General features: G+C 48.8%; 7 protein-coding genes across 7 annotated transcripts; 3 read left to right on the forward strand and 4 right to left on the reverse strand.

Annotated features, from left to right (window-relative positions):
• Positions 1-827: 827 nt before the first annotated feature.
• BDV37DRAFT_237738 (nuclear import receptor MTR10) lies at positions 828-5,069 on the reverse strand. Its single transcript, XM_032080761.1, has 8 exons — positions 4,725-5,069; positions 4,549-4,641; positions 4,227-4,499; positions 4,029-4,119; positions 2,678-3,958; positions 2,199-2,624; positions 1,594-2,124; positions 828-1,516 (listed from the first exon to the last, which is right to left on the reverse strand). Exons 1-8 carry the CDS (start codon positions 4,854-4,856, stop codon positions 1,428-1,430), a joined length of 2,916 nt encoding a protein of 971 aa, XP_031946287.1. The 5' UTR covers positions 4,857-5,069; the 3' UTR covers positions 828-1,427.
• Positions 5,070-5,107: 38 nt separating this feature from the next.
• BDV37DRAFT_237739 (small nuclear ribonucleoprotein E) lies at positions 5,108-6,105 on the forward strand. Its single transcript, XM_032080762.1, has 3 exons — positions 5,108-5,454; positions 5,506-5,596; positions 5,664-6,105. Exons 1-3 carry the CDS (start codon positions 5,311-5,313, stop codon positions 5,714-5,716), a joined length of 288 nt encoding a protein of 95 aa, XP_031946288.1. The 5' UTR covers positions 5,108-5,310; the 3' UTR covers positions 5,717-6,105.
• On the reverse strand, positions 5,895-6,729 carry BDV37DRAFT_278479 (5-formyltetrahydrofolate cyclo-ligase; the record flags this gene model as incomplete). The annotated part of the gene is made up of 3 exons (XM_032086061.1): positions 5,895-6,016; positions 6,081-6,590; positions 6,639-6,729. 3 exons carry the CDS (start codon positions 6,727-6,729, stop codon positions 5,895-5,897), a joined length of 723 nt encoding a protein of 240 aa, XP_031946289.1.
• Positions 6,730-6,967: 238 nt separating this feature from the next.
• On the forward strand, positions 6,968-8,231 carry BDV37DRAFT_237743 (chaperone for protein-folding within the ER, fungal-domain-containing protein). The gene is made up of 4 exons (XM_032080763.1): positions 6,968-7,183; positions 7,272-7,386; positions 7,447-7,625; positions 7,676-8,231. Exons 1-4 carry the CDS (start codon positions 7,070-7,072, stop codon positions 7,973-7,975), a joined length of 708 nt encoding a protein of 235 aa, XP_031946290.1. The 5' UTR covers positions 6,968-7,069; the 3' UTR covers positions 7,976-8,231.
• A 3-nt stretch (positions 8,232-8,234) lies between these two features.
• On the reverse strand, positions 8,235-9,115 carry BDV37DRAFT_237744 (uncharacterized protein). Its single transcript, XM_032080764.1, has 2 exons — positions 8,853-9,115; positions 8,235-8,785 (listed from the first exon to the last, which is right to left on the reverse strand). Exons 1-2 carry the CDS (start codon positions 8,993-8,995, stop codon positions 8,380-8,382), a joined length of 549 nt encoding a protein of 182 aa, XP_031946291.1. The 5' UTR covers positions 8,996-9,115; the 3' UTR covers positions 8,235-8,379.
• Positions 9,116-9,255: 140 nt separating this feature from the next.
• On the forward strand, positions 9,256-13,941 carry BDV37DRAFT_237746 (putative non-repetitive nucleoporin). Its single transcript, XM_032080765.1, has 5 exons — positions 9,256-9,760; positions 9,815-12,289; positions 12,338-12,426; positions 12,480-13,109; positions 13,162-13,941. Exons 1-5 carry the CDS (start codon positions 9,475-9,477, stop codon positions 13,771-13,773), a joined length of 4,092 nt encoding a protein of 1,363 aa, XP_031946292.1. The 5' UTR covers positions 9,256-9,474; the 3' UTR covers positions 13,774-13,941.
• A 29-nt stretch (positions 13,942-13,970) lies between these two features.
• BDV37DRAFT_138593 (TauD/TfdA dioxygenase family protein) lies at positions 13,971-16,112 on the reverse strand. The gene is made up of 3 exons (XM_032078812.1): positions 15,089-16,112; positions 14,693-15,027; positions 13,971-14,601 (listed from the first exon to the last, which is right to left on the reverse strand). Exons 1-3 carry the CDS (start codon positions 15,766-15,768, stop codon positions 14,489-14,491), a joined length of 1,128 nt encoding a protein of 375 aa, XP_031946293.1. The 5' UTR covers positions 15,769-16,112; the 3' UTR covers positions 13,971-14,488.
• Positions 16,113-16,777: the final 665 nt, after the last annotated feature.

Below are 16,777 nucleotides of genomic sequence, written 5' to 3' on the forward strand. Positions count from 1 at the left end.
AGATTGTAGAAAGGTAAATCTCCCCACTAGCACCACCATTGAGCAGCGTCCTTCAGACCCATACCTCCTTCAACTCAATGCGAACACCTACGCATCATGAGATCGCCCCCAGTCCTAGTTCACCAGCCACCTTGCGATGGTCTACCTAGTCTCCAACTAGGATGCCTACATTTGCTCTACTTGCTTATCCTTCTTTCCCGGACTTAGCACGCACTCGCCCCGAACTCGGGCGATAAAAAATGATAGACCTGATGATCACCCGGCTGGGTACCTGGTGTTAGCATGCTTGCCTAGTCTGGAGCCGGCTCATCCCTAGGCTAGTGATGGCACTGCTGGGGAATTGTTGGGGCCGTACGAGATGCTGGCGCATTCAGAATTAGCTCGTTTACTCTCGTTAAGGGGTCTCGTGCCGAGTGCTTTTCGTCTCCTGCATAAGCCTCAGCCTGATGATCATTTCCCCAAGGTTAACAAGTTGAGATATTTTGATCACTGGTCTCGAGTCTATGCTGAGTTGCACTATTGTGATATATATGGGAGTTTTACTGGGATGGCAATTATTAGAGGCGTGTGTCTTTTTTTCTCCCGTTGATGGAGCGTTTACTTCATTACGAGCATGTTGCTCTGGAGGTCTAGCCCAAGGTATATCATCTACGCGGCTCTATCTGAAACAAGGCTATTGACTTCCACTAGGGAGAACTGAATCATGGATGCTACTGCAAACTACTTGAAGGGGAAAGGTTGTGTCCATCATAATATGAAAGTGGCTGGAAACAACCCATTAACATTCGTGATGTATATTTGTCTCAAATTGGTCAGCATTACAATGGAATCGACCTAATTGGTAATCGTGATCGGTCATAGTCAACTTGATGCTTTTCATTGGTGATCTTAGGGTTGAAGAAAGATCCCATCCATAGGGTCGGGTCAGTTGGTCTTCTACTAACCAGTTACGTTTCAGGATAGGATATGCCATGGACTCGAACCCGATACCGGAACTTCTCTTTACTAGTAGAGACAGACTGTGTAAAGTTGTCATAGCGTTCCATGTCTACATCTTCCAATCATAAATTTTCACTATTATACTGATGTATTACAATGGGCTATTGCGACTGTATCGCTGTTCCCGACCCAGTGACTGCGGAATTATCCATCAAGCGTCATGCGAAGGGACCGCATGAACTAAACGTAGTCATATACAGGTAGTGGGGTAATCTATGGTTTGTATTTTTCTTAGTCGGGGGGCTGCTTCTCAACGTTTCGTGTACTGTATTGCTTGCTGATCCCATGGAGTGCACTAAAATTGCATGATTGGCGTTTCCCCCCAATCCGCCACAGGGGCCAGTCATGGGCGGGCGATGAGCATCGCCCAGTCCCGACCTCCTCAGCTGAGCTGTTTTTGACTTGTTGAGTCCTGGCCGATGATGAACTTATCCGCTAAACCGGAACCGGGTGGCCTCCAACCGGCCCAGCCCTTCTCGAGGTGCCACATTTCGTCGCCGATAGGAATTCGTAAAGTCTGGAGTTGTTAGCCTGAGGGAACGAACCAATACTAAAAGAAGAAAAGGGGAAGGAAAAAGGTAAGATGAGTGTTACCTTGTAAAAGAGTACGAATTTTGCGGATTTCGCCCGATTGTACCCGATCGGATATCCCCTTCAGTAGCCGCTCGGCCTCACCAGCCTTCATCGTACCCGCTGGCAGCATCTGGAGAGTGGATTGAAACCAAGCCCCGGCCTCCTGTGGCATCAAGTCGAAGAGTGACATCATCACACCGGACGCATCTGGGAAACATTCTGCGGGGAACGAGAACAGCATTCCTGTTAGAATTCGTTGCGAAAGCACTTGTCCCTGAGACGCAATCAACTGCTTGACTGCCTCACGAATTTCCGGAGGATTCATATACGAATTCCCATCAGAGGTGGTGAATTCGGACACTGCGGGCTTTTCGAAAGCGAAGCTAAACAGGTCATGGTAATAATGTAATGTGGCAATAAGAGGGTCGATCTGCTGCAAAGTAAGGGCGCTCAGGGCTGCGGAGAAGATCGGCACAGAGAGAGACGAGGTAATACACTCTTTGGGGTAGTACCGAACTGCATCCGAAGAAAGACGATAGAAGTCCTCAATCACTGTTATGGATGATTAAGATCAGCATAAGGGAAAAAATAATTACAGAAAAAGAGCAGGTTCTTCTAGCGCTTACCGTCAGGTAGGTTCTCGGGGGGCAAGTCATTGAGAATACGCAAGAATGCGATCGCCTGTTGCTCGTAAAATTGGAAGACGGCACGACTCGTGCCTGGATCGACGAGGTCAGCACCTTCAGAAAATTCCCGCACAACTGCATCAGTGGCCCACAAGAAGCATCCTTCCCGTGACGCTTGGAATCCATTTGCGAGGCTCTCTGCTAGTGTAGGCAATAATGGAGTCATGGCTGTTCGGTAGGAAATAAGCATGTTTCTCCAGCAGCGGCACACCCGCTCCAAAATGGGAGTAGATGAAGTAAAGTTCATGACAATAGTCGTCATGATGGGCAAGACCTCGCCACAATATTTGACAGCGGGATTTTCCTCGCGGGGTGAAACATATGGATTCACCACTAGCACGAAGATCGTAATCAATTGGAGATGGTCTGTGATGGCAGAATTAGCATGCTAATTTCCTTGAATATCCGTGAATACGTACCAGCGACAGCCCGTTGGCCCTGTTCGTCCTTCGCATTGTTCGCCAAGTTCATGATTCTAGCCATGATCGGGTCGCAGAACATTTTCATCGTCTCATAGATCTTCTCAAGTGGCTGCACTGCAACCACAGCCGCCACACCCTCAGTTACCTCCTCTTGGCTTGCTGGCTTCAACTTATCAATAACAGACTCGTAGAACGAATGAAGTTGAGCAATGTGTCCTCCGAGCAGTTTTTGACAGTCAGTACCCAGGAACTTGAAAGCCAGAGCTGCGGCCTGAACAACTTCCGGGGAGCTGTGCTGAAATCCAGAAATAACATAGTTCAGCTGTGCCTCGAGAGTTTCCGGGTGCTGTGCTGTCCATTCCGTATAGCGAGCTAAGGCCATGATGGCCTGGAATCGAACCTTTTCTTGGTTTGGTATTTGTGTTATCAGAGGAATTACCTGCGGGAGAACATGGCTTTCTTCAGGGTCAACCATACGGCCCATAGCTCTCAAGCTGAAGAGCGGCGCTTCAAGTTCTTGCCAATTTGGAACATGTTCATCGCTAGCTTGGGAAGCGTAGTTGGAAATCCACTGTTGGATTAACTGATAAGCCTTGGACAAACATTCCGTCACTCCGATCACAGCACAGCAATCTTTGAGGACATCTCCCATCGAGTGTCGGTAGTGACGGAATTTCTCTTCCTGTTCCCGGTCCCCACCAAACAGATCGGTCTCACCCTCTTCTGGGCGGGGGTACTCAAGGTGCTTGACCATAACATCCACCAGCTTGGAGAAGACGTCACTGTAGCTTACCCGTGCATCGGCATACCGCTCCAGCGTGACATACTGCTTCAATTCATACCAAAACACGAAAGTTAGTGAAACAGCGTCGCGTTCCCAGTCTCGTGCGCAGCATTCTAGGACAGCCTCTACGAGGCCCCGGAAATCGGACGGTAAGCGGGCGATCAGAACAACCCAAGCCTCACCAGCCTCCGCAAAAAGCCTGGTAATGCCTCTGAACGTATCCGTATCCTCGGCCTCCGCAGCCTCGGCGATCTTTGGACGAAGGGACATCAGGCGCGGATACAAGGTCTGTATAATCGGCAGTGACTCGTCCACTTCTCGAGTATCTCTGTAGAGAGTGCAAACACTCTCTACCGCGGCTTCAAATGACACGTCATCGTCAAGTGCCTTTAGAATGACATCCAACAGGGGCGATTCGACAATCTTCGAAGCGGGGATCTCGCGCATCCAAGATGTGATGCAGTCCAGGAGACGAGGATTGGTAGATGCAGTGGCTAAGGTCGGTATAAACTTTAGCACATGTCTGAAGTGGGTGACGGAGGGCATTAAGCAACGTGTACATACGTGATGATTGAGCATACTGAATTAGAAGATGCATCACTTGCTCTGCATTGTCTTCCAAGAGTTCTTTCGTCCTGAGGATGAGGTCGTCTTCCTAAAAAGGCCAAGTATTAGAGTTTGATTAATGGTTGTACGAAGCCGAGCCGTTGCCTGTTGCGTGATGAATGGGTAGGTAGGTGGGATATTGTCTGTCGAACATACACTCAGATTGATTTTGCGACCTTCTGTGACCTCCTCCGGAAGGATTTTCAGAAATTCCAACACGCAATCACCAGCATTACTCCCCAGTGCTGAGCCGACAGTAGCGAGGACATCTTTCCACCCAGTCATCTGAATGGCGAGGCTCGCCAAACATACGCATAGCTGTGTTTGAATGGGGCGAGGGCCCGATGCAAAGGCGACGAGGAGATTCATTACCGAGTCCCTGAGAGCCGGCACAGACTCAGCGGGCAGTTGATCTAGATCGAACATGATCTACAATAATCAATATCCGGGTACTTCTATTGATCATGGGTTGTTTCACCTTTCCCTTCAACGTGGTCGCAGCGAACAATTTGGCCTCGACAGGAACATCGGGAGACTGCAATAATTCGTGGGTAATTGTCCAGGCTTCAACCTAGAGTATGAATCCAGTTTGTCAGTAAGAACACATTGGGCTGAGGCGAACTAGTACGGGGTGAGGGGTCGGGGGTAACGGACTGATTTCTGGAATTTCTCGAGAAACTCATGAGCATGCGCCTTCTCAGTTCTGGAAACATTTCCCTGCATTGTAGCGACCGCAGCTAGAACAGGGCCAAAGGCCTGTCCTGCGGTTCCCTCCTTGCTGGCCATCGTCGATTGGAGTGGGATGTTTTGGTTGGGGGAGAAGAAGAAACGGAGATGAGGGGTTAGCCAGGCCGGAGGCTCAACACCTATGGAGTACGGTCATGAATACTCATTAAATAACCCCTGAAGAAGGTATGCAAGGAGTGGGCCAGGCACAAAAAAATCATTCAATAGTGGTGGATGAGGAGATCGGGTGAATGGCTCTATAGTAGAAGTGGGATGTAGTGACGCCTGAACCCAAAGGGAAAAGTTGGTGAGCCGCAGCAAAGTCCCGAAGCGGTTTGAATCCGCCAAAGTTAAGCTCTCTCTCTTCCTTCTCTCATCTTGCCCGCCAACACTAAACCAACCTCCAACATCCGCGCAAACCACCATAATAGCTTTCTACCAGTCGCTTGAGTACGGCTCATTGATCGCTGATCCTATTTGAACCTTTCTCTTATTTCACTCATCGCATATCACTATGGCTGGTCGTGGAGGCGGTGGAGGCGGTCGCAAGACCTTGCTCGCGCCAATTCATTTCATTTTCAAGCTTCTTCAACAACGTTCCACCGTTTCTATTTGGCTCTATGAACAATTGGCTTTTCGTATAGAAGGAAAGATCAGGGTATGTGGTCGTATATGGGCGAAAATCGCGATAACTCGCTTACATGATTAGGGATTCGATGAGTTCATGAATCTCGTCGTTGATGATGCGGTGGAGGTCAGGATGGCTACAAAGACCGAAGAAGAGAAGCGCAGGCCTCTAGGTATGGAGTTAATTTCTATAGCCATTCTTAACTAGCAGTCAGCGGGCTAATTCTGTTTCTCTTGTAGGCCAAATCCTGCTTAAGGGAGATAATGTCTCACTCATCCAAGCTGTTCAGTGATCATAGGGGCCGCAGTAAGCATACGGAAAAGAAATTTCAAAGATGTTTTGCCAGGCTACGACAATATCTACTTCTCTTTAATCATGTCTTTTTACGGGTTGCCGCTGGGAGACACTCTTGCACATCAATTAAATACACGGAGTTCTGACACGAGAGGGAATTCTTTTTGGGCTACAGATTAGTGATGACGGACGAAGCACCCATTGTCGCCGACGATGAGAACATCTACTGGCCAGTCATGGTTTGCAACGGGTATCTGTTCGGTCGAGGGCAGAGTTTGCTCCATGAGAGAGAGGGCAACTGGGCGACGGTTAGGCAAGAATAAAAAATTGTGGTTCTTCATGGATTGGGAGGGTTCTCTTACCAAGTAAAGGCATTTTTGGCGTCGTTGTCTTACTCTCACCCTCTTTGGAGTACCTAGTTAGAAAATGATCATAATATCCTTTACCATGACCCAGCCTTCTAAATTCGAGATCGAAGGCCATTCCTGGCATAACAATCAGATCTAGTCCCCAGTCTTCATCTGTAGTTTTATCCGATCCTAAGGGGGAAACTCCCATACCGCCGAGGCAGTTCTTTCTTGTACCAACTTGAGTTTTCGCGAGAGATGGAATTCCCCATTTGTCGGGAGCGAGAGAATTGAATTCTTCCATGGAATTCAAGGCTAACATGTCCATGATGGATGCCTTCTGCTGTGTCGATGACAGCTCCACATTATGGATATAGGGTATGAAGACCTCTTTGCCGTTTATCAAAGCATCTTGCACAATGGCCGTAGTTGATAGCTCTCCTGATGGCATTGACAAATAAACTCCAATTCTTTTTGCATTTTGGTATTCACTTAGAGAGAACAGCTTGTTTGCGGCAATTCTAGCTATGAAGTGTCAGCACCTTTATGAGTCAAAGCGATAAGGTCTCTGACATTGATTGACTATAGAATCTGCGGGGATCTTTTGTAGAACATCGCGCATTTTTCTGCGAAGGTCTTTCTTAGCTGTTTGTAGACCGGCCATCATGTTGCTACGAGGAAGTGACAAAGCCCTTGGAATGGTGTAGGTTGGATACTGGATGGTGAGGATAGGTATACTACTGGTGGCATGTGCCGACTCCACGGCAAACTACTCGATCTGGCGATGTTTGTCAACTTTGTTTCGGAGTTAGTATCAGTGTCACGGGCATGGCTTGGCACATTGGCTTTTTTAGGGCGATTTGCGTGGCTGGATCGACGGTTGTGCCTGAATATGCTCCACAGAAAGGGCCGTGGAATTGGACCCTTCCTGGGATTCCTTGATCCTTCCCTTGCTACACCTCTCAAGTATCTGTTGTTATCTGTCGCAAGAACATATTGAAACAATGATTGCGGGATACTTTTCTCTTAGTCTACTTGCTACGACCGTGAGCGCTGCAAGTATATCTGAACTCGTGGGCACTTGGTCAACAAAGTCCCGCAAGGTTGTTACAGGTCCGGTATGCTCAGCGTCGCTTTGTTTGTTTATCCAAAGCCATCGTGTCAACACGGGTTCTAAGCTAATATACGCTTTTCCCTACTTCATAGGACTTTTATGATCCGATAAATGATAAATTCCTTGAACCGGATCTCACTGGTATCTCCTACTCTTTCACGGAGGATGGCCACTATGAAGAGGCGTACTACCGCGCCGTTGCCAACCGTCAGTATTCCACCGCGTCTCGGGTGCTTCTACTGTCTAACACATCTGGGTTATCAATAGCCGTGGATCCTTCGTGTCCTAAAGGTATTATGCAATGGCAGCATGGAAAGTTTGTCTTGAACAGCGACGGATCCCTTGAATTGACTCCTATTGCCTCGGATGGCCGTCAGCTACTTTCAGATCCTTGTAGCTCTAGTGTCGCAACATACACTAGATACAATCAGACAGAGACCTTCAATGTACCTTTGCACCACGCCTTTGAACGCTGCTCTCGCTAACCCAATCTCAGTCTTTCCAGGTTTCCAAAGATCCTTACCATGGGATTCAACGGCTGGACCTCAAGGGTTTTGATGATTCACCAATGCATCCAATGTACCTTGTGTATCAGCCGCCGCAGATGCTGCCAACAACCACCTTGAATCCGGTGTCCGAGACGGGAAAAAGTAAACGTCATGTTCCCCGCGATACCGACCGCTCGCCTGGAGTGAGGAACTTGATTACAAAGGAGGAGCTTACCAACCCTGACCGGTGGCTGTGGGCTGGTGTGTTTGCGACTGCTCTGGGTGGCATTACCTTATTTTACTCTTGATTGAGCGAGAAGCTTGGAAGGGCCGATGCCTTAATCAACTCGACTTCCCAGCGGCTATGGAGTTCGGTAAACATGTCAAATGGAGGTGCTTGGGACGGTATTCTAAAGGTTGGGATCACTGGAGTTTTTGCATACAATTTGGCGCTGGAGGAATTTCAATTTGGTGTTTGATCATCTAATCTTATCGGTATAGAGGCCAGGGTTGCCCGTCCTGGTGAATGTATGGGTTTACGCAGTTCATATACATATAATGATTCGTGATAAATAACAGGCTCGAAGCTCAGGGCTGACTTCTTCGCATGTTTTTGTGAAAAGGAGCCTGACCGTGGCTCAATGCGACTATTGTAGTGAAGTAGGTTTACAGTTATACAGTAGCTAATATACACACCACTCGGTTAGCGTTTTTAGAGAGCAGAAACAGCCTCTTTGGCAATCTTAGCGACCTCTGATCTCTCTGCTGGCTTGCCATCCAAGGCACCTCCGGGAGCAAATAATGACTTTAGCAACGTCCCAATCTCGACCTTTTGGCCCGCCTCCTTCAACTCCGAGATCTCCTGCGCCACAATTTGCCTGACATCATCTAGGCTTATTGTCTCCACCTGGTTCGCATACTCTTCCAAAATTGTGACGTTCTTTTCCTCGGACTCTTTCAGGTCGGGCCGGTTGGCCTCAGCGAATTGTTGCGCCGCATCTTTTGCGCCAGTCATACGCTTTCGGATTAATGATAAAAGTTGCAAATCAGTTTGGATTGGGGATGAGGTCTTCAAGGAGTTGTTCGTTTCGGAAATGATAGCGCGCAGAACGTTCAGCCTGCAATATCATTGCCCGTGTTAGCCGTTGCCTTTGGAAAGATGTGTACTGCACGCGCTTCACGTACCTCGCTGTATCTTTGGCACGCATAGCAACCTTAAGGTCGGTCCTGATTTTGGCCATCAAAGGCGGCGTAGATGGACTGCTAGTTGAATTCCATCGTACTGAGCGCAGGTTCAGCCGAGCTGTGAGTCTTTGAGGGCGGAACATTATGCGATGAGATCGGAGAAACACAAAATCAAAGAAATAAATTTTAACTAAAGAAATAAGTTCTTCGACTCGTTGAAAAGTCGAATTAGATCAATAAAGTTCTGTGCAATTGAGGCGCAAGAAAGCAATGAAGAGGACCTTTTGTCGGCGGAAACAAAAGCGAAAAGGCGGAGAGCTCCTTCGAGGTTAAGTCACGATCTTCGGGCCCGTGCACAATTTTGTTTCTCTCTTCTGAATTGTCATGATTTGAGTGTTATTCGGTTTAAATAACCGTATCCTTCTCTGGAGGAACACCACACGCCTCCATTGATGATTTCTGTTATCCGACCTGTCTAGCTTGGACTTCTCCCCGGCTTCCTTCTTCTCTTTCTACCATTCTCAATATCTTAATTCCCCTACACCGAACGAACTTACCTCGCCGGGGAGCGCGACGACTTCCCCTCCCAAAGCCGCCCATATATCGACTGCAAGCCAGCATCATGTCTTATCCAAATCTTCCTCCAGCTCTGACACCCCAGCGACCGCTACCTGGCGCCTTTTTTCAGACTCCTGGTCCGAACAATGTTCCGAGTGCGCCAGCTTTCTCTCCGAAGCCAGCTCCTGCCCCCGCAGAGCAACCTTCACCAGCTTCTCTCCCAAAACTTCCTCCTGCCGCGTCTAAGTCGAAAAGTCAGACCTTAAGCACTGAGGAGCGCGCAGCTCGAACTGTCAATGATACGCTCACCCAAGAAGCCCGCTACCCTGACCTCGACAGCTACCTTTCTCGTAAGTAAACACTGGACTTTGAGCCACATAGAGCATGGTTGACCCTTTGTGCAGAAGGTTTCTCGTCTGATTATGATATCCCGGTTTCCCCATCATGGGCTCCTTTCCAGAAAGTGAAGATGTATAACATTCCAGACCAGATCTTTGATCAGTACAACCGAGCGCAGGTCTCTACGAGCATGGGTCTTTTCGCAGAGTTAAATCATGCGTGGGTTGCCATTGACAACGCGCTCTACATTTGGGACTATACACACCCGAATCCCCAGCTGGTGGGCTTTGAAGACCAACCAAACAGCATTAATGCAGTTAAATTGGCCAAACCTCGCCCGGGAGTGTTCCTGCCTTCCATCACACATTTGCTTGTCGTATCAACAACTGCAGACGTCATCCTACTTGGCATGGGCTGCGAGACGACCCCTACAGGTGCACGCCAGGTGACATTGTATCAAACGGGCATGTCGACGTCAATTCGTGGTCTAGACATCCACGTTATCGCGTCGTCGGACGCGACCGGTCGTATATTCTTCGGTGGTTCTTCCGACAATGACGTTTATGAGCTCACGTATCAACAAGAGGAAAAGTGGTTTCAAGGACGTTGCTCAAAGGTCAACCATACTAGCTCTCGCTTGGGCGCCTTGACCCCCAGCTTAAGCTTCTCGAGCTTCACGCACAAGATGTTCGAAAATGTCGAGCAGATGGAGATTGATGACAGCAGACGATTGCTCTATACACTGTCTTCCTCGTCCACAATCAGAGTATTTCACATGAAGCCCGACGGTACCCTTGCCTTAGCGATCACAAAGCCTGCCATGGACATTTATGCCAATATCGGGCATATAATTGCATCGAATGAGACTTTGAACCCCAAGGTCCCAATCGTTTCTATCAGTCCTATTCCGGCTGCGGAGGCGTCTAGATATCATTTGATGGCTACCACTGCTACTGGTTACCGAATCTATTTGAGTGCCACTGGCTCATACAGTTGGTCCCCATCACCCAACGGTACCAATGCGCCTACGAGCATGCAGGCTCACCATGTGAAAACGCCTCCTTTCGATGGCGCTTCCTCTAGTCCAGCAGGCCCGGCTTTCCAGGGTCAGGGTCGTTTCCAGCCGTCAGTAGCAAAGGTTCCAATCCATTCTCTTGACCCTACCAGGTTCACTGTCCGATACCCTCCTGGCTACTTCTTTTGCTTCACATGTAAAGACCCAACGCAAAAGACAGATACTCTCTTTGTTTCATCCCCTGATTCTGGACGCGTTGCTCGTTCCCAAGAAAATGTCATTCCTGGCAATGCTGCCGAGACAGCTATCTGGCTTTCTTTGGGTAGCAGGGTGGAAGATGTTGGTCTTTGCTCCCCGTCTACAGCGGCATCAGCCACTCCAGGTGGTTTTGGTAACGAACTTGCGGTTCAGTTTGACAACCCGGCCGCCGAAATCGCCATCTTGACTAATACTGGCATCCATATTATTCGTCGCCGACGTCTTGTTGACATGTTTGCGGCCCTAGTTCGCGGCGGCGGGGACGGCGATGAAGGCTTAGAAGGTGAAGTGAAGAACTTTATTCGTACGTATGGCCGGAGTGAGACACTTGCAACTGCTCTCGCGGTCGCGTGCGGCCAAGGCGTAGAAATTTCTGCAGACTCGCGCCTGACCCAGATTAATGACCCCCATGTGCTCGAATTTGCTCGCAAGGTCTTCATCGAATATGGAGGAAGACCCACGATGAATGAAAATGCGGTAGCTGACAACTCTACACCGGCGATCGATTCTGTGGTTCCGTCCCCCCGGCATGCGGGCATTGCTCTGTACATGTCTAGGTTGCTACGTACAATCTGGAGGAAAGAAATTGCTAAAGTTGGGCCCTCCCCCGGCGGGGCACAAACGATTTTGCCTTCTGTTCCATCCGCAAAGTTGCAAACTATCCAACGAGATCTATCGGCGTTGCAGGAGTTCTTCAAAGATAACAAGAGCTTTATTGAGGGACTAAGCGGCCCAGAAGCCCTGGCACGTGTGTCAACCAAGCAAGAAGAAACTGCGCTTCAAGCAGAGCATCGTGCCCTGCATTCGCTTGTTCAGCTTGTATCTCACACCATTGAAGGCATTTCATTCATTCTGGTTCTGTTCGATGAGCGGGTTGACGAGATTGTTGCCACTTTGCCAGATGACTCAAAGCAGCGATTCATGAAGCTTACATTCGAGGAGCTCTTCAGCACTAGCAAGGGCCACGATATCGCGAAGGATTTGGTCAAGGGAATTGTGAACCGAAATATCGCGAAAGGTTCGAACGTGGAAACGGTTGCTGACGCTTTACGGCGGCGGTGCGGCAGTTTCTGCAGCGCTGAGGATGTGGTTATCTTCAAGGCTCAGGAGCTGCTCAAGAGAGCGACTGAAGCTGGTTCCAACTCGGAACTAGGCCGCAATCTACTCAATGAAAGTCTTCACCTATTTCAGCAGGTTTCCGAAAGCTTGCCAATGGATTACCTGGTTTCTGCAGTGGAAAACTTCATATCCAATCAATTCTTCGCTGGTATGTGGTGAATACTCTCCGGCTAAGGCAACGCTAATCAAGCTACAGGCGCTATACAGCTTGCGCTCAATGTTGCTGCACGTTCAGACAAAGCTAATATGGCACTTTCGTGGCTTGTCGATGGTCGTCCAGAGAATGTGAGTCCGTATGAATCAGTCAGAAAATAATAAAATGCTGATGTACTCAATAGGATTCTCGGAGTGACTACTTTTATTTCAGAAAGCAGTGTTATGATCTCATCTTCAAGGTCATCATTGCTGTGGATAACCTCGCAGCTCACGACCCCGGTGTTGTTGACGGACAACTCACTGTCGTTGCCAAGCGCAAGAACGAAGCCTATGGAGTTATCTCTGACTCTATTGATGAGGTGTTCTTGACTAGCTTGTATGACTGGTACTTAGAGCAGGGCTGGAGCGAGCGCTTGCTTCACGCAAACTCCGCATTTGTGGTTACCTATCTCGAGCGGAAGTCTACGGATGATATTGCACATGCGGACCTCCTATGGAGGTACTATGCTCAGTCTGAGCGCTTTTTCGAAGCTGCCAAGGTTCAGTTCCATCTTGCGCAAAGCGCTTTTACTCTCCCTCTTGGCCGTAGAATCGAGTATTTGGGCCGTGCCAGGGCCAACGCTTCGACATTTACGCCGGATGTTGGGCGACAGTTACGACAGCGCCTGTTGCAAGATATCTCGAATCTCATTGATCTTGCAAACATTCAGGATGACCTTCTGCAGCGCCTGAAAGATGATAAGCGCTTAACTCCGGAACGCAGGACGCAGGTTCTTGCAGATGTTGACGGCCCCATCATGGACATTAGCACGGTAGGCCAAGCCAACCCCGTTAAACAATCCCACCTCCACTGACATGTCATAGTTGTTCAACCAATATGCCGACCCTGCAAGCTACTACGATATTTGCTTGCAAATATTCTACTTAGCCGATCACAGGAACCCAGCAGATATTCGGTCCACGTGGCAGCATCTGCTACAAGATTTGCACGACGAAACCGTCGAAAATGGAGAGCCCCAGCCATATGAAGCTGTAATCGATAAGGTGCGCAGCTTGGGAAGCCGGTTGCGCATGTCCGATATAATATTCCCGATCCCCACTCTTTTGCCCATGCTTGAGCGCTATGCGCTGGAACATCAGCGTGGTGTTGGACCAGCAACATGGGTTGTCGACCTCTTCCTCGACCTTGGAGTCGCTCACGAAACTCTTTACACTGTCCTCGAATCCATGTACTACACAGATGAGGCGCCCTTCCACGGCACCAACCGGAAATACATCGCCAAGGACCTCCTCTACCTCATCGAGCACTGGTTCCACGACACCGTCCGCCTGGGCGGAACTGTGTTTGGCAGCGACGTGGTTGCGGAACGCATCACAGAGACGCTGCTCCTGCTACAGCAGGGCGGTAACATTCCTCCCGAACAATTGCAATTGGCCAATGAGCTGCGGACACGGGTTGAAGATATACTGCGGTAACTAATGGATGCAATTATGTGGCGCAACTAAAAAGAAATTATATCATTACTGTCAATTTATGTGCGTTGATTCCATTGTACTAGCTAGCCATCTGGAGTTCACTGTTCTATGTTGTTGGTTTTTGTCATAGGTTTTTGGCTGTGCAGGGTAGGCAGGCAGGTATATGTCCTATTTAGATCATTCAATATACATATGCTCAAGAATTCTGAGTGGTTTGTATATTAACAAGATCCAAAATCACTATAACAAAGTAGGCTGGTGTCTCATCATTTAAAGTATAGTATGTATGTTATATCCGGAACTAGAAAAGGAGAAACCTGTTAACAACCAATATCAAAGTAGATCAAATAACAATGTCTATAAGCTAGCTCTCGCGAGAGATTAACAAGTCTAAACTACCAAATTCCAAATCCAAATCAAATCCAACCGTCTATAGCGCAAACAAGAATAGGTATCCCAAGCAAAGAAAAGAGAAAACAAGAATTAAAAGTCGTAGGCCGCGCATGAATGCATATGCCGCGAAGAAAAGGAAGAAAGAAAAAAAAAAAGTCAACGATTTTTGCACTCCTTTCCCAAAAAAACAAATAAACCCGAATTTAAGCAGAAGTAACGTAACGCTCAATAGGTTTTGCACTCCCCGCTGGACGCCCGGGATAATAAAGCGATGATTCGTAAAATGCAAGACGACGTGCTGTTCGCCTGATACGGTCGTTGTTTACTCGAACTGGTCGTAGACGGGGATGGGCTTCTCGCCCAGTGCGGTCAGGCGGAAGATGTGGCGGAGCTTTGCGCCGTAGTCATCGTCTAGGTAGTCGACGATTGCCGAGTCTGGAGATTTTTCACTGTTAGTTGCTTTTCCATTTGTGATTTTCTTGGCTGAGGTGAACGGGATTTTAAGGCGATTCGGGTTGTTACTTACGAAGAGTACAGCGGTTATCGAAGATAACGATTGTCTTTGGTTGCCATCTTACTCTGGCTTGGAAATCGTGGCCCGTGATGATGTGGTTCATGAGGAAGTCGGTGAGCCAACGCTGTTCGGGCTCCTTGAGACCCTGAATCTTGGTGATGAATTCGCCGTTGATGAAGAGGCATTTCTCGCCCGTCACGGGGTGGACCCGAACCAGTGGGTGGACGGTGTCAACGGGGTCTTTGCGGACAAGGCTGTTGGTTAAACGGGCGTGGTTGATCATCTTGGCGGAGGAGTGAACGGCCCGCAGAGTGTCGAGCCAGGAGCAGAAGGTAGGAGAAAGGCGTCTAAACTTGATTAGTTTCCGTAATTTTAGGGAATGAACAATTTGGATCAAGACGCGCATACTTGTAAGCCATATCGGTCGCCGCGAAGACGGTATCACCTCCTACTTCTGGGCCTTCCAGAAGCCCCAACATGACGTAGCTTGGTGGTTGGATTTCGTAGCTCACGTCCTGATGCCACAGAGTCGTTGTCGTGCGCTGCGACAGGAAACGTGAGATCTCTTCTTTGTTGCCATCGCGATGAATGATATGGAAGCCCGGGTGGCCGCGCACCGTTCCAGAAACAGGCTGATAGTTCGGTTTTCCGAAATGGCGCATAAACTGTTCCTGCGCCTCGGGACCGGCATCGATCAGATCTTGCGCGGGAAATGCAACAACCTTGCGCTCGGAAACCAGCAATGCGAGCTCATCCTTCGCGGCATCCGAGAGCTGGCTCAGCTGAACGCCTTCGACGATGGTGCCGATCTGCGGCTGGATTTCGGTCACTTTAGCTTCGGGAGTCAAGAGGTTAGGCTTGGACCTATCCTCTACGCGCAGCGCAGGATCATCATAGTGAAACGGGGGCAGTGGCTCGAACCACATTTTGTCCCATGTCGGCAAATATTCTGGGTACCTAGTTCTAGCGGTGGTCTCTCCATTGACATCCACATAGGGAATGTTGATGTCATAACTGATAGGGGTCTCTTCCTTATGAGCATTGACAGAATGGCTCTTGGGCCTTATGACAGGAGCAGTTGATGGCATGTTGAGAATGAAAACAGCCTTAGACGAGTAGGATGAGTTATTATGACTTTTTTATGTCAAGGCGGATTACAAAGTGTAGAAGCGGAAGAATTAAGAATGAAGGAGGGAAAAACTTTTCTAGAAGATGGGTTGGAAATTGATGAGACAGAAAAAAAGATAGGATTCTAGATGAGAGGGAGACGAGTATAAATATTATTGCATCCACCGTGTCATCGCATTTTGATCAAATAAAAAAAGGCCACTGCTCAATTTGGAAATGGAATATTGGGTAAAAGTGGATGTAATGCCACCGCGCGGCACAAACGATCTAAGGATTCAACGGAGCTTCGCTTAACAAGACTAGACTACTCCGTATGTGCTATCCCTTTCATCTCCGGCAGCGACCTTGCGCTGGTGATGCGCCAGATTACTCATGGCGGCGAACAAAAAGTGTCTCGAGCGAACGCGATGCCATGACGACAGGGGACAGGATTCGCTCCTGAGGACCTGAACGGGTCTCGACAGATTAGACCGGGGGGGTGTGGAGGGGACAGCGGCAGGTCAACGGGCCAGTCAGAAAAAAGCAGGCCCTAAAAAAAATCCAAAATTTAAACGTTGTTCCAAAAGGGTGAAAGCGATGAGAGGAATGAACAGAGCCGACAAGACAAGATCAGACAAAGCAAGAGGGAGAGAAGACCAGAGGGAGGCGGTCAAGAGACCCCAATGGGTCCTCGGCGTACATTTCATATAGCTTCCGCATCGGACGATACAAAGGACTTGCAGGGCAATTTTCCTCATAGCTGCAACTATGTCGGGCACAGGTCGCCGATTACTATAGTGATTGGATCTTGCGCCGACGATGGGCACTGTCTGCTTCCTGCTCCCGGCGTGCTCCGGGGGACTGGCTCTGGCTGTAAGTGTGTATTCTATTTGTTTCTGGTGCGGTTTCACCGCTCAATCTGGCGCAAACCAGACGAACGATAAGGAGCCGAGGGTGGAGCCTATGCAACATGCACGTTGGGCCAATATC

This window comes from Aspergillus pseudonomiae, assembly GCF_009193645.1.
Source record: "Aspergillus pseudonomiae strain CBS 119388 unplaced genomic scaffold BDV37scaffold_4, whole genome shotgun sequence".
Classification (NCBI taxonomy): Eukaryota; Fungi; Ascomycota; class Eurotiomycetes; order Eurotiales; family Aspergillaceae; genus Aspergillus; species Aspergillus pseudonomiae.

Excerpts from the sequence above, each read along its gene's own strand:
- BDV37DRAFT_138593 (XM_032078812.1), bottom strand. The coding sequence starts at position 15,768 with ATGCCATCAACTGCTCCTGTCATAAGGCCCAAGAGCCATTCTGTCAAT. Across the intron at positions 15,028-15,088 it reads GCGACCGATATGGCTTACAA|ACGCCTTTCTCCTACCTTCT; the intron begins GTATGCGCGTCT and ends AATCAAGTTTAG. Across the intron at positions 14,602-14,692 it reads CGATAACCGCTGTACTCTTC|ACTCGGCAATCGTCGACTAC; the intron begins GTAAGTAACAAC and ends AAAAATCTCCAG.
- BDV37DRAFT_237743 (XM_032080763.1), top strand. The coding sequence starts at position 7,070 with ATGATTGCGGGATACTTTTCTCTTAGTCTACTTGCTACGACCGTGAGC. Across the intron at positions 7,387-7,446 it reads CTACCGCGCCGTTGCCAACC|CCGTGGATCCTTCGTGTCCT; the intron begins GTCAGTATTCCA and ends GGTTATCAATAG. Across the intron at positions 7,626-7,675 it reads ATCAGACAGAGACCTTCAAT|TCTTTCCAGGTTTCCAAAGA; the intron begins GTACCTTTGCAC and ends ACCCAATCTCAG.
- BDV37DRAFT_237744 (XM_032080764.1), bottom strand. The coding sequence starts at position 8,995 with ATGTTCCGCCCTCAAAGACTCACAGCTCGGCTGAACCTGCGCTCAGTA. Across the intron at positions 8,786-8,852 it reads CGTGCCAAAGATACAGCGAG|GCTGAACGTTCTGCGCGCTA; the intron begins GTACGTGAAGCG and ends ATGATATTGCAG.
- BDV37DRAFT_237746 (XM_032080765.1), top strand. The coding sequence starts at position 9,475 with ATGTCTTATCCAAATCTTCCTCCAGCTCTGACACCCCAGCGACCGCTA. Across the intron at positions 12,290-12,337 it reads ATCCAATCAATTCTTCGCTG|GCGCTATACAGCTTGCGCTC; the intron begins GTATGTGGTGAA and ends ATCAAGCTACAG. Across the intron at positions 12,427-12,479 it reads TCGATGGTCGTCCAGAGAAT|GATTCTCGGAGTGACTACTT; the intron begins GTGAGTCCGTAT and ends TGTACTCAATAG.
- BDV37DRAFT_237738 (XM_032080761.1), bottom strand. The coding sequence starts at position 4,856 with ATGGCCAGCAAGGAGGGAACCGCAGGACAGGCCTTTGGCCCTGTTCTA. Across the intron at positions 4,120-4,226 it reads GTCGCAAAATCAATCTGAGT|GAAGACGACCTCATCCTCAG; the intron begins GTATGTTCGACA and ends TGGCCTTTTTAG. Across the intron at positions 1,517-1,593 it reads AATTCGTACTCTTTTACAAG|ACTTTACGAATTCCTATCGG; the intron begins GTAACACTCATC and ends TAACAACTCCAG.
- BDV37DRAFT_237739 (XM_032080762.1), top strand. The coding sequence starts at position 5,311 with ATGGCTGGTCGTGGAGGCGGTGGAGGCGGTCGCAAGACCTTGCTCGCG. Across the intron at positions 5,455-5,505 it reads GTATAGAAGGAAAGATCAGG|GGATTCGATGAGTTCATGAA; the intron begins GTATGTGGTCGT and ends TTACATGATTAG. Across the intron at positions 5,597-5,663 it reads AGAGAAGCGCAGGCCTCTAG|GCCAAATCCTGCTTAAGGGA; the intron begins GTATGGAGTTAA and ends TTTCTCTTGTAG.